Source organism: Acanthaster planci, linkage group LG07 (assembly GCF_054643075.1).
Source record: "Acanthaster planci isolate LZ-2023a linkage group LG07, COTS_SCS, whole genome shotgun sequence".
NCBI classification, from domain to species: Eukaryota; Metazoa; Echinodermata; class Asteroidea; order Valvatida; family Acanthasteridae; genus Acanthaster; species Acanthaster planci.
In genome coordinates, this window is record NC_141783.1 from 17,904,131 (window position 1) to 17,919,521 (window position 15,391).

At 39.3% G+C, this 15,391-nt stretch overlaps 2 protein-coding genes across 6 annotated transcripts in view; one reads left to right on the top strand and one right to left on the bottom strand.

Annotated features, from left to right (window-relative positions):
- Nucleotides 1-15,368, bottom strand: part of LOC110980237 (rhomboid-related protein 3-like) — a 45,518-nt gene extending 30,150 nt beyond the window's left edge. Inside the window, exons 1-4 of one of the 3 annotated variants that reach the window (XM_022236725.2) lie at nt 10,973-11,279; nt 5,423-5,536; nt 4,992-5,131; nt 3,700-3,920 (exon numbers count right to left, since the gene is read on the bottom strand). In XM_022236725.2, coding sequence (XP_022092417.1) covers nt 3,700-3,909 — 210 coding nt within the window. In that variant the 5' untranslated portion in view covers nt 3,910-3,920; nt 4,992-5,131; nt 5,423-5,536; nt 10,973-11,279. Of the gene's footprint in view, nt 1-3,699; nt 3,921-4,991; nt 5,132-5,422; nt 5,537-10,972; nt 11,280-15,251 lie in introns of those variants that run through there. The other 2 variants (XM_022236715.2, XM_022236726.2) reach the window with 2 other exon arrangements.
- The window catches only part of LOC110980241 (uncharacterized), a 46,301-nt gene continuing 42,428 nt past the window's right edge, over nt 11,519-15,391 (top strand). The window contains exon 1 of one of the 3 annotated variants that reach the window (XM_022236736.2): nt 11,519-11,632. The gene's annotated coding sequence lies outside the window, so the exon portion shown is untranslated. Of the gene's footprint in view, nt 11,642-15,391 lie in introns of all 3 variants that reach the window. The other 2 variants (XM_022236738.2, XM_022236737.2) reach the window with 2 other exon arrangements.

Here is a 15,391-nt window from a genome sequence, read left to right on the forward strand (position 1 = left end):
GACTCGATGTCTTGGCCAGGATGCTCTGGCCATCCTCAAGTGGAGAGCTGGGTTATAAAGGTAATCTTTATGGAAGAATTCGAAACGTCATCTCTCCTCACCGCCAACCTAAAACCTACCATACGACTGAGCTATGTTGATGTCACATGGTCCTATAGACAAGATTACAAGAATTCCTTCAGTATCTCAACCAGCAACACCCCACCATCAAGTTCACCATAGAACAAGAGCAAGACAAATAACTCTCCCTCCTGGATGTCCGCCTGTCCAGGAACCAAGACAGTACCATCAACCACCGTGTCTACCGCAAGCCCACCCACACTGATCGGTACCTGTACCAGAGATCCTTCCACCACCTGGCCATCAAGACCTCAGTCAACTGCACCCTTCTGCAGAGTCTTCGAGATCTGCGACCAGAGCAACCTCTGCCAAGAACTCCAACACATAAAGACCGCCCTCCAAATGAACGGCTACCACCACAAGTGCATCAGCCTTTCCAAGCCCCCTCCAAGGATGCTAGGGTCTCCTATACCTGAAGTCCCCTCCTCTCCCATGGCATTAGGGTCCCCTATACCCGAGGCCCCCAAACCCTCCATTGCCACAGTGTGTCTATTGTACCTGGGCCCCACTTCCCACAAACTGCGCAGTATCCTACAGTTGGCCAACATCCGAGGCTATCACTCGGCACCCAACAAGCTGCAGTCTGTACTCCACACCCACAAGGACAAGCACCCGCCCAGGAGTTGCCCCAATGTATATCTCATTCCATGCGAATGCAGACAAATATACATCGGAGAAACCGGAAGTAACCTCCCAGGTTCCAAGCCTCCTAGAGCACCGTGTGCACGGCTGACAAAGAGAATACGACAAGTTGGCCTTAGTCAAGCTGGCTCCTCAGACCACCACATCAAATGGGACAACGCAGAACTCATTGCCACCATCCAGAACTGGCTCCCAAGAAGAATCTAAGAAGCCATTGAGATTTTCCGGCAAAACACAGTCTCCCAAGACATCGCTTTAAGCTCGGCGACAGCTGGCCCCCACTACTAGCACCCCGAGCTGACTCCCACCCCCAGGAAGTAGGGTCCCCTACATCGAAAACCCAAATCACCAGAAAACCCAAATCACCAGGCGTTTGGGTTTTTTCTACCCGAAGCCACAACCCTCCCCCCTAGCTATAGCCAAACCCAAGGTTTCCTGCCAATTCTGCATTCCCGGACCCCAACAGGATCCAACACCTTCATGCCCCAGTGCACGCACAACAATTACACAACCCGCAAATCCCGTTCCAAGCTCCACCAATTCCGGATTACCTTTATAACCCAGCTCCCCACTCGAGTCTGGCACATTCTCCTGGGAATGGCCAGAGCATCCTGGCCGAAACATCGAGTCAGTACTCACCGGTTCTTCTAAGAACCACATCTCTTCCAAAAAAGAGATTGATTCCATGGTTTACCCGCAAAACTAAAGGGACATCTTATCCAACTTTCCAACTGTATCCAACTTTCCTTCTGAAATTACATGTACCTACATGTATTTAAGCCAGGCATTTGGGGCTTTTGCTGATCATGCTGATGAACACAGCTTGAAGCAGTGAATCTGATGTCAATTTCAACTCTGATCTCAGATAAAACTTGGATACAGGTGCACATGTACATCCAAGACAGTGGCACTCTTCTAAAATTCCCTTGCATAATCATGGAAATGACTCGTGCGCACATAGATGTACATGTGATCTATGTACAGGTAAATATGACTCAAATTTTGAAGAACAATCAGGAGTTGAACATAGATTAAGTACATTATATTAAAGCTAACATCACACAATCAGTAGTTGAACATACATGTAACTTTGAACATAGATTAAATACATCATATTAAAGCTAACAACACACAAAATGTGCATTTTTCCCACAAGTAAAATGTTGTACATGTATGCGTATACATTAACAAATTCATGTCAGGGTAGTTCAAAGGAATACTAAAGCCATGAAATTATCGATGCCACAAAGTTTTCTGGGGACTTTCTTGCACTTGTTCTAGTATTCAAGGGTTCCACAGGAATCACAGGAGTAAACACAAAATACCTACAGTCATCAATAACATTCCATCACACCTCATTAATAATGGCCTCTCTGGGTAACATCATTTCCATTTTGATGGCTAACGATAATCAGAACCTCCAGTCACTGGCCATTTTTTTTTTACTCTCTTCTGACGACTTGACAATGATACATATTTCTATAAGATGGGTGATTCCATTGGGAGAGGAAACAGTTACAAATGCACTGTACATGGCATTCAAATAATGAGAGGTCAAAAACTAGATCTGCAAAACGAGGAACCATCTTGTAATTCTTCACTCAGAACATTCCTCCAAAGACTATTCGTATGAAAAAGATATATTTATCTTAAAAAAGAAGTACATGTACATGTAGAGTAATTCAGTTAATAAGTACATGTATGTGTAAAAATGTAATCACAGGTTTTGGCGGCCATGTACTACATGTACATGTACAAGTACTTCATCAGATGTATACATGTACAGTACATGCACGGCAGGACTCATAAATTCATGTATGTACACAGTCTGTGTTCTTAAAAGGAAACTAAAATGAACGTGACGAAAGCCTTCACACCAATACTTTTCATTTAATTTGTCAAAAGAACATGCAGAATGTGTTATAAAGTACATGTACATGTTTGTACTGAGTTACTTTGTAAGCATGCAATACTAATTATTCCATTACTTCAGCACGTTGTAATTTTATATGAAGCTCAGAAGTTACAGGAGCCTGTTCTGATTTGAGGATGGCAAATCCCTTTTGTCTTTGAAAGAGATTCTGCTAGGGTCAAAATTTCAGGCACTTTAACTTTTAAACTCTGTGTTTCTCAGGTCAAATGAAGACAGTGAACAGCTTGTGGCAGCTTTATTTCTTATTTTTTATTTACTTGGTCCTTAGCTACATGTATAAAACAATCATTGATAAAAGATAAGCAAAGTACATGTATTGCTTGTGTAAAGAACAGCAGTTGCTATCTGAATTTAAAATTAGCAAAAAATTTCACATTTCCTCACTTTGAAATGATCTAGTATGGGGAATGTGACCAGGCTATCAGACTTTACAAATACGATTAACGGGGATGGATCACGTTCTCATCACATGGAACAATAATACCCATGAAATAATCGCTTTGACAGACTTTCCCGCTTCGGCAATGCATGAATCATCCCATGTTCTAAAAGTCAACAGCACTCTCTATGAAGTCAGGGGACCAGGAAAACCATCACCTATCGTGGTTGAGTAACAAGGGGAATTGATTATTCAATGGGTGTTTCTGCACCAACATGACACAGCGTCCCCTCTAACTTGAACTTAATGTGCAAGGGCATTTTCTGAATTGAATATTTCAAAGCCAGGGTCAGCAAGGACCCATTGGGTTGAAAGAGACTGGCTATGCTCTCGGGAAGGTGTTTTTACATGTATATCGTCTTCACTTACACGGACACAACAAACGTACCGGTACTGCCTGAAATGCATTTTAAACATTCTCTTAATCATAAGCCATCCTCTATAAATTTCCCATTTCCCACACAGAATTCATCTCAACTACTATTTCCAGGAACCTACAGACTAGTCTTCTACAGATCAAAACAGTTTTGCTCGTCATAGATCAGGTTTTCGATCTCCTACTTACATCTTCAGGAGTTGATGGTAGTGGTTGAAGAAGCAGCTCTGTTTCAGCAGGGAGGTGCTCCTTCTGTCTGGAAGGCCCTGCCACACAGTTGGCCTTGCAGTCTGTCTTGGCTTCCTCATCACTGCTCTCCTTCCCGACTTTGCCATCTGCAGGGGTCTTAGACTCTTGCTCAGATGTTGAGCAGGGGCTGTACAGATGGGTGACTTGCATCTTACTTTTTCCTGTGCCAAAATTACATTCAAAGTCAAAATACACGTATGCTGCATTACTGGTACATGCATCACACTGAGGATGCAAGTCAATAAAATACATGTGACAGTCTGCAGCAGCGTCTTAGACCAATTCTAAGGGGCTGGATGGAAGGCAAAAGTTTCTGCAGAGCATGGAGAAGTTTTAGCGAAAACGATTACTAGCCAAAATATCAAGAAAATTTTCTTGTTACTGGTTCTCAGCTTGTTTTGCTGTGCAAGCAACATACGTGTACATGTATATTGTGATCAGCAACAACCGTGTATGATATGCTGGGGTGAGGAGTACATGTAGGCTTTACACCAATGGTACGTACATTTACATGCACGTGTACTGTGCACACCAAGCTTTTTCTTTTTTGAGAACTGTAAAGTGCAGAAAGTGATGGGCTTAGTAGTACACAACAAAAGAAAAAATATACACAACAAAAAGCAACACAAAACAGGTCCCAAAACAAAAATCTTACTACAATGTAAGTTGTCAAATTTGTTGCCAAGATGTCAAATGTTTCTCGAGTTGAAAAATAAAAAAAAACTCAGACTTTTTTCTGTGACTTCCTTGTTAATAATTCTGATCGGACATATAAAGCCAATGAGTTTCGAAAGGCACTTGCATGTTTCACCAAAGGACAAAGGCCTTATCTTTTGTATAATTTTCAGCTTGTGAAGTGCAAATATAAAACTAACACAGTCAAGGTGCATGCACTAAATGTTAACTTAATTTTATCAAAAGTTGATAAAGAGAACATTACAAGTGTGACTCCAGAAGCCTTCAAAATGACAAAAAATCTATCTACTTGGCCTACAGTTTACAACAAAGACACAAACTCTGTACCTTTCTGTAAAGTGCCGGAAACTTAACTTCACGGCTTGAAGTTCAAACTTTACCAAAACTGTCATATACATGTACATGTACACACATATATAAACTTCAAGTAATCTAAGATGGTCCAGTAAGACAAGCACTTTTCACACAATGTTCACATGTACATAGCATTTTAAATGTGAAGGAAACAATGAACCTAAACTTCTAACTATTTTTACCTCTACATGAAGCCTTTCTGTGTATTTCCTTAGAGAACGAGAATGAAGCCAATTGCCAATGCTGCTAGTGATGATGATGACCACTGCAGAGTAGCATATGGCACATATCACACGTTGACAAATCAGCTTTCCATACCCATCTGACATAAAGGCAGAGAGAGGAAGGTGATTTGCATGTGTAACTTACCCTGTCTACAGTAATCTCACAAATTCAAACAGGCGTGTATGCCAAGGTTCGCGAGTTGGTGCATGACTGCATGTCAAGAGAGAAACCAAACATAAAACTCCCAAGAACTGGTTGTTTGGTCAGTTTTTGACCAGTAGACACAGAGTCAGTTATCCACAAGAAAGCCTCCGTGTCAGCCAGAACGATTCGGTTAAGATGCAGCCTGCATGCAATTCCTACACGGATTACAAAACTGCCACTCTACCTGTGGCAATTCTCGGGGCAGCTCACATGTGAAACAGAGCGTATCTCTTGCGGGGCCCACGAGACGGGTACAACCGATCAGACTGCGGCATTGAGATCACTGATCACAGCCTTCCTGCAATTATAATGTATTACACACCAATTTTTTCACATCATAAGGCTTGGAAAAAGCAATTAATGTTTTAATATTTCTAAATTATAAAGGCATTTCCCATCAAAGGAATTTTAAAATACCATACAGTATGGGAGCTTGTGGACAAAACTTATGAATGGTATTTTTGGGGGGAATAAGTTGTGAGAAAAATGCAATTGACACTGTTTTGAAAATAAGAGATACGAGTGAGGAAAGCAAATTGCAAATTTGTCAACAATACTGACAAATCCACAGTGGAATAGCCACATTTACCCAAATTCACACTGATACAATACATTTTCTCTAATGGCATCTTTCAAGCAAGCCTACGATATTTCACAGCTAAGAAATTCTAATTACATATTTTAAGATCAATGCAATGCAGATCTACAGTATTTCACCCAAAATGGTAAAAACGTAGGAGTAGAGTTGAATATCATGTGATGTGAAAGGAACAAAGCACAGCGACCCCAAAATATCTCTTGACAATTTGAGAGAGCTATGCAATTACAATGTACTAGTCGATCAGTTTGCCTAGGGGTAATTCAAGAAATTTAGGGTCCATTTTTTTCGTGTCCCTGTAATATTTGACATATGATTTTTGTTCAGAACACATTTTTTTAATTTCCAAAAGTGATGAATTAATTCAAATTACCTGCCAAACAAATAGTAAGGCATGTAGTTTGAAATCATTTCTGCTGATATTTCCATGTCAAATAACAGGTCAGACATAACAGGGACACAGAAATGTCACAATTTTGGACCCCTAATTTCTGGAATTACCCCTTGCTCTCTTAAAGTTTTGAGGCCTGCACCACTGTAAAATGGAAGTGTTATTACATAAGTACACATGGTGAGCAACCTTTCAAGGTCATTTCGAGGTTTGAGCTTGTGAATCATGATGACTTACATACATGTACTTAAAATTTGAGCTCAAACTGTCACATGTTAGTGCCTCACTCAGAATAAATGCCTAGGATTGACGTGACAAAAATCTACCAAAGATGAAATTGAGTACAAAATGAATGAAAGGGTCAATAAGGGTTTCCCCTGCCTATTCAAATGTGAGGTGGTCCACCTCAAACATTTCTGTCGAATTTTACCAACTCACACTAATGAAAGACAAAGATGGAAAGGAAAAGGCAAAATAACATTAAATAAGATTACTTTATTTTAGAGGGGAAATTTGGAGTAAATGTACTATTAGGCTACAGTCGAACCTCGTTAATGGGAGCACTGTGAATACAAGATTCTGCTTATAACAAGGAAATTTCTAGCTCCCAATCCTTTGTTTCACATTGTTTTCATTCCTGATAAGACAAGGTTTCTGTTATAACAAGGTAATTGCCAAGTCCAAAGGACCTCTCTTGAATCGATTCGACTGTACATATAATTTATTTTAGGCCTTTTTGAAAACACTCGCTTTTGTTTTAGGCACTAGAATTTCAGCAAATTTGATTGACTACATGTACATGTAGTTCACACATGTCAGTACCCCAAAGGAAACCCTAATATCAGTTAGAGCTACAACAAGGAGTGCAATAGGTCTACATTCAATGAATTAATGTTTTACTTGCTTTCCACATGCCAAGACAAATAATTTTTCTTCCAGGGGCTTCTGATGTAAAAGTGCAGACAGACTGTTACAGGAATGGTTGACTGATTATTTACGCACAAAACAGCTATGTCTAAAAGAATGCAAGCACCCTGGGAAAAGAGCACTCGTAATTTAAGTCACAGAAATTGGGGTCAAGCTCAGGAATCTACGATGCACTGAAAAACGATCCGTTATCAACTCTTAATCTGAATTCCTTAGTAGTTTCACTTTCAATATACAGATACAAATTGAACCGAAAGTACCGGGTATATGTAAAAGAATTTAACGTCTGGGAAGAAGAAGGACCCAAACCTATTTTGGCACATGAGAGTCACACCAGCACATTATTGAGCTGACAAAAATTGATTTCCAGTATACAAAAGGGCCTGAACCCAGACGAGTATTTTCCCAGGTATGGTATATGTGTCTGGAAAAATTCTTAACTCTGAACACTTGATACTTTATCTTTCAAACATGAAAACAACATTTTTGGTACATATAAACATTCCTCTGCCAAATACTACCCTGTACATGTGCAATACTCCTTTTTGACTTTAGGCAAATACATACAAGTACCGTACATACAGTACTTGTATGTAGGGGGGGGTGGAGAAACTCAGTGCTAGATAACAATTGAAACATTATATACAATATTACATTTTTGGAGCAAAAGTAGAGCACAGGAACTCCACATTACAGGACAAAAAGGAAGCATTCTCACACACTGCTTCTTCACTAAACAGCAAATCAGTGAACCTTTTGGAAGGAGGTTAAACGTTATCTTCTTCTGATTACATCCTAGTGCAGTGACATTCATGTAAGAAGAAAGGCCAGAGGTTAGAATGGGTTACGCTTGTTTGACATTTTCAGTATAGTGATGCATGCAAACATGATAAAACAACTTGGCCCACATGAAGAGAAGGCCATTGCAACCAATCAGGACATTTCTTGGACAATGGTTAAATGAGGGGGATTACTGGTGATTACTTGCACCTCACTTTGCTCATTCTTCACAGGCTTCTATGTTTTTGTTGTTTCTGTTGCGTGACTGTGCACAGCCTATCTAAACATGCTTCAAGGTCTGAAAACAATCAGTGCTTGTGAATGATCAAAGAATGAAAGAACTACAAAAATCTTTGCACTGTGGATTTAGGACCCAGCATTTCACGACGGTTGCTTTTTTGGCAGAATCCAGGAGGTATAGTTGAGGTGCATAATTTCCATATAATTATGTATGACATTTTTCTCCTTGCTCTGATCCACTTTGGGCTGCAGTGCTGTTTGGAAGAAGGCAGTGTAAAAGATCAAATTACACACAGACATCGCACACAATTGTCACTGTGGGCAAGGTTCAGAGCCAATTAAGCTATGTGTACATGTAATCATTGTAATGAAATGTATATATATATGGATGGAGTCAGGCAATTAAACTTACCATTTTAGCCTTCATGAAATAAACCATTTGGTTTACAAAATATACTGTACAGGTGTGTACGGAATGTGTATTCATTTAAGAACCAGGTCAGCCTACAACCTGAAGGCCTATCTGAAGGCAGTTGGCAACTTCAGTTGGCTTGACCAGACAATTTATGAAGAAGTTCCTCCACAGCCTGACCATTCATGGAAAATTTAATTGTGATTTATACCAGGTACTGTAGATCTATCAACTTTAGGCCAGCAAAAGAATGCAAAAGTTTCCAATCACTCTTTAGTAGCTGCCAAACTGCACTGTTGTATAGGCCCTTAAGGCTTAAAATTCAAGTGATTTCCCTAACTTTTTTGTGACCATTTCAAAGTTCTGGTTCCCATAACTCTCTGGAGGGTTCTAAGAGTGAACCTTGAGAGCTGAGGGGCCCCTCATTCTGCCCAGCTCATTGAGGCAGAATCAAGGTCCCCATCGTGCCCATAGGCATTTTCTGGGTTGACTGAAACTATAACTTTCACACTCACTATATATCATGAATGCAGAAATGCAAGAACTTTAAATTTTCCATGTTTGGTTCTCAGACCCGAATTTGAAACCAAATGTGTCTGCGTGGACACTGGGTTGTAGCTCCATGGTTGTACAAATAAAAATGGTCTACCTGTAGCCTATGGGATCTGCACTGAACCAAGATAGGGCACAATTTTCTAGCTATGAAGGCTCCTTTGGTAGTCACTGCACATCACTGGGTCACGAACAACTATGAAACGCAAATGTTGTAGTCACATCGCTACCAACAGAATGAACACTCCCGACCAACAGGGCTCTTTTAAACCAATAAGGGGGTGCTTCTGCTCAGGGTGGATAAAATTCATGATGAAATGATGGAAAACGTATCTATTGGGTGTAATTGGTCGACCTCTGAGTGAACTGTTAATCTGTTTACATGATTGATCAAAAATTCCACCATCAGCAAATCCCTTTTCTTTTTAATTTGCGGATGTGGAAGAATTATTTTCAAAAAGGGAAGTACAGTTCGGAGATTTCATACAGGATTGATTAATCATGTTCATAATGTTAATTTGCATAAAATCTGCTACACCATGTACACTGACTTATGATTGCACATAAACATATTAATAGACCTTAGGTGTTGAGGCAGAGTCAGAGGCTATTCTTTGTTATTTTAACTTAGTTACTATGAATGCACAAAAGGTTTACTCGAGTCTATCCCAGAGGAAGAAAGAAATACCCTCTACCACCGAGTTCTTATCCCTCCACAGTCATACGCATTATGTCTTGCTAATGCTAGGCCTATTTCAATTCCCAAGACTATGGAGGAATGTTCTTATTCCTCCATACTCAGACTAAAGACAGTCGCTTTACCTCGTGATTCAGGGCAAGCTTTTGCGTAGTGACCACTATCTCTGGAATGGACTGGTTTGTTTGTGCCCTTTCTAACCCACTGAAGACAGTGTATTGGTGCAAGGCATCTCGTGTAACTAACTGACTAAGCAAACGCTTGCCCTGAATCATAAGATGTAGCAACAGTGTCTTTAGTATGGAGAATTCAATATTGTGATGTTCACATGAAGTTAAAAACTGAGTGTACCTAATTTCATTCAAATTCAAATTACTGTGCTGATAGACTGATTGCACCAAACATATCTAAACCCAAACCATAAGATGAAATTTTTTGACTAAAAACAATAACGGACATCCCTAATTTTCCCATGCAGTTTTTATTAGCCAGAAAGAGTTCTGTATATGCCTAAACGGACGACACTCAATTTGTTATGACAAAGAAATTTTAAGTCAAAACATAGGCCTACATTATGTCCTAACAATGAAATTTATAGTAGGCCTAGCTAAGAAATTTCTTCAGCATTTACTTAGAAAATACTTGGGTTTTTCAGACTAGTCTCATACTATGTTTATGCACAGGGGCATCAACTGTTGCCCGGACCGTACGTAAGCCATGTAAGCTATATGGAACTCCTTCCAAATTCAACGTAGAATTATCAGACCAGATGAAGCAGTAGGATTTGTGGTAGTCGAGTAACTAATTGGACCTGTGGACTCTACAAATAGCTAGCCTTTTGACATAGATGGTCGGGGGAGTATTTGGACATAAATGTTAAAAAAGGCGATTTGTAGAGTCCAAATTACTCGGACTGGCATGACTGGGTTTGTGCTAAAAGTGTGAAGTGTGACGTCCCTGTGTATATGCAACTCTTTCCAAAACAAACGTTAGTCCTCCGCAGGCTCTGGTACTCTTCTTGTCAGTTTGTGAATTGGGCAGGCACGAAGTGAACGTTTTCGAATAATTTTTGTTCTCTTAAAAAAATGACGGACACGTCTACAATAAAAGTGGATCAAACTTTCATAGTATACTCACCGAACTGTTTTGGTTCAAGTTAATTTTTAAAAAGTTCAATTAGATCGACATCTCCGGCCGGTCCAAGGCATGCATGCGCCATGGGCACGCATACTTTACTTACTAGACTGCAGATCAATGCTGTGTACACATGGAATGTACATGTGCTGCGTGGATGTCCGCAGCGCAGACGATTACGCAGAAGTATAGCCAAACGTGTAGCTCATACTATGTTCCCACAACTTAATAATATCCGCACAGGTCAGTTGCCACATGCAAGTTCCATACGTAAATTTTGCCCAGGGCTGACAGACTGTTTGATTTTATTTTAGGGTTTTGCTTTTTATGAATTTGATTATTATTTCTAGAAATTAGCATTTTTTCAATGAAACCCCCCAAAAAAGAACGATAAAATTTCCAAATGAAAACCACTTTAAGTATTCTTTTCCATTTTTGTCACTTTTAAGAATATGAGATCAAATAAAATTCATACATCAAATACCGTTTCATTCCAACACCCCCTTCAATAATAAGATTGCCTGGAGGATTTTATTGCATTTTGAACCGGATGTTTATAATTTACAGCAGCAGCGCTGTCAGGCTGTCACATTCCACGTGCAAGAAAACAAAATGGCGGGAATGGACGACGTGAAATTTCCAGTGCGAAAGGAAATAACGTATGTAAGTTCTGTAAGTTGGGCGTTTTATTTGCTGTGTACCACAAGCATTCTTGCATCATCTCCTGATGACTAGCACTAGTAAACTTTGAAGCCTCCGTGGGTACTCAAGGTGGTAGGCCTACCCACTTTTCTTGAAGCGTAGAGCATGCTGGAGCAACATTTTTTATTTGTTCAAAAGGTAGCCTTATCACGCTGGATGACGAGCTTGAAATTTGTTTGGTCATGTATGTTGTCAACGCTTCTTGTTCAAACTTCCTTATGAGTATGAAATTACGCCAAAATCTCAAAACTTTGGCGGGCACTTATTGTTCAAAACTCTGGCAGAGTTTTTCCAATGTGCCTTATTGAATTCACAAAAAAATACAAGTATATACATTTATATATTTCATTCGACGTTTCCAGCACTTTTAATTTCAGTTAAAGTTCTTCCTAAAACATTACTCTTGAAACGGTCAAGAGAACCTGCATATTATGAATAGAAAGGAAATGTTTTGGCCTTGGTGTAATTTCACAAACTCTGTAATTTGAGGAAAAACTTTTGCTTTTGTAAGGCATTACTAGGGGCAAATATTCAAAGTGCACCTTATTGCTGGGCCACATTATTGGACATCAGGTTTTTTTTCTGATCTGTTTTCTCCACACATACCACTGGTCCTCAGTGACTTCAACACACACACATGTAAGACATTAATTACTAGCCTCCGATTGGTTGACCGAATATTCACTACTTCTGGTTCCATCATTGGACCTTGCATGCATGTTTAAAATGACAACATTATTGTCTCACTGTCATACTAGCGAACCGACTGGTTCCCCCTTTGAGCACTTGTCCTAGCAAAGGAAAAGCACAGGACAAAAACTGATGAATACCATGAATCCAGTGGAAGATGGATCGGGATATGTGCTACAGGGACGACCACGACAACACCTATATTGTATTTATTGTGAGGATTCTCAAAAAATCCCCCAAACTGTGTCTTACAAAGAATGAAATGTCCTTTATGGCAGTACATGTATATGTGTACAAATTATCATAGTGAACAATCATAAACTAGTGTCAGCCATCCCATGTCCCTCACTTTCAGAATTTACGGCATGTGGCAAATTTCAGGAGTTTTTTCCACTTTCACTCTCCATCTGTAGTCCAGCACTCACACAAAGCTACCTCATTGTGTCACCTAATCTTTTTCTGTTTATCTTCATGTACAGATACATGTACTGATCTTACTGCAGTACAAACAGCTGATCCTGGCAAGCATGGATTTAAAAATCGGCTAACCCTGCATGAAATAAAATTTGGTTTCCTTTCAAAGTGATTTTATCACTCAATTTACGGAAAAATGGGAAGTAGAAAGTAACCTATACTCTGGGAGTTAAAAATCATTACTAATTGCTCATGGTATAAAATTAAATGATGTAAACCTAAGCCTTCATGTATATGAATGCAGCCCAGCAAAAAAGTTCCATCGGAACATAGCAAAGGTATTACAATATGAAATTAAAATTTAAAAGACGATGGTTCCCGATAATTTTCACTGTATGAATATCTTAAAATACTTCATAAATTCGATTGAATGGTTTACCAAAAACATGCTGGTATATACAACTGTGAACAGCCTTTTCTGTTTGAACTTTCTAACCGTTGAACGAAAAGCCTATAGATTCTGCGTATAAGAGGAAAACATGAATGATTAACAAGATGTAGCATACAAAAAAATAAGTGCAAACTTGCTGATCATTGAAGCAATAGCACCAAGTTTCCTAAGAATATCCGTTAGTTGACCTAAATTTTCTTCTTCAAAGCAAAGTATACTTGAAAATTTGACAAGTAGGCCTACATGTACATGTACCAACCACTGAAACTCAAGTTACATTCATTTATTTTGTAGAAAGTGTTTTCTGATCGGTTAATGCTTTTCCACGTGTGTTCTTTCGCAAATTTACATGAAGGCCCAACAAGTAGGCCTATTTAAATAAATACTACTGGATTTGCAAAACAAACAGTTTATTTCAAAGTTCGGCTGATTAAACTGAATTAGGATAACCTAAAATATAATGACAAGGTTAATGCTACAGAAGTGAACGGAACGAGTTGAAACTGCCTGATATTGGCAAAGCAATAAGCTATGTGACGTGAGACAGTAACTTAGTACAAAGATTATTTTTAACAATCATATTCTTGAAACAATCTTTAGAATAAATTAACGGAAAAATTAATCATGTTTAAGATCACAGTAAGGAGCCAAAATAACGTTCAACAAGGAATACAGTTTTAAAAATGCATTGTTTGTCCGCATTATACGCAGAAACTGTTTCCATTTATAGCGCGTTCATTGACTGACTACCTTCAAGCAAACACATTCTTGTGCACGCGTAGAGTGAACGATGCATGAAGTACAAATAACTATCATTCTTGTTTCCTCTCAAATGCCAGATGAAACATTAATTTATTTGAAAGCTGTGGTTGTGTTATTAATCATCCTAAATTGAAAATAATGATTGTTGAATACCTGGAAACGAATCCATGCATTTTGTTCCACTGGCATTTGGCCTGTGCACTGTAAGTTTGATATTCCAAGATAGTCAGCTGTGCTGTGCTATCGTGCCTGACGAGCTGGTTGAAATGCAATCTCAATACCGCGACAAATACATCCGTACTGATTGACCAACCTGTACGAGAGACAGTGTTTTTTACGTCACTTGCAAATCTAGTCAAGAGCAACATCTCAGGACGGGGGCAGGGTAAATTTAAGAAACAGTTCAAATAAATATATACATGTGTATATGCATTAGCTAAATTGATAGCGTAAACTGCATGGATAAGCACAGCATTGCATAGTTCAGGCCGGCGCCGCGCGCCAAGCTCCTCTCGAAGTGGAATACGTGTAGACTTGACCGCAAATCGGGGATTGCGTACATTTACCCAGTGTGACACAAAAATTTTCAAACATCAATTTTTCTCCGTCGAAAGCAACTTCTCTGATGACTGATTTTCCTTGGTCGATTTAAACATACTTCGCCTATTGGAATCACAGAAAATGTTGAAAATCATGGTAATTTTTCAGATTTGAAGGAGTTCACTTTCAAGGTGAGATCTGCTTGCCGTGGTGACGACACAGTTTGAGGTCAATCACCACAGTATAGCGTTGAAGATAATGCCGGGGATTAATTGCCAATTCAACATATTTATCGTGCTTGGTCAACATATGCATGGATCTGTCCTGATTACTTAAGCCCTGGTAAATATGTGTGGCAAATTTTAGCCAAGATTGTTTGGGGAAAATGAGGAAAACCGACATTTTCTCTTCGGCAATTCGATAGCCCAACATGGCGAAAAGCCGTAAGATGTGTTTGTTACGTCAACTTTGGAGGAAGGAATTTGGAATTTCTCGTTGATTTTCAGCAAAATCACGAAGGTAACTAAAAGTATGTTTATTGATGATTAGTAAAGGGTCGTTTACTTATCCATTCGCGAAAGGTTGAATTTACAGCAGAAAATCGAAGTGGGAAAATCTTTTTTCTAAACACTGGAACGTCACCGTTTACACCCGACTAAATGAACGTGGAAGCCCATCAATTCATCAGAATAGAAGTAATTCTTGAATAAAGTATCGCTTTACCTGAATTTGTGGAGAGTTTGGATACAGCGCGTTCGGAAGGGTATGTATTTTGGCAATTATCGATGCCAACAAGTACATCGTGTTCTGACTTCTCCATTTTTATGCACGTTGGAAGTCGGTGTGTATGGTGGTTTCTGCAA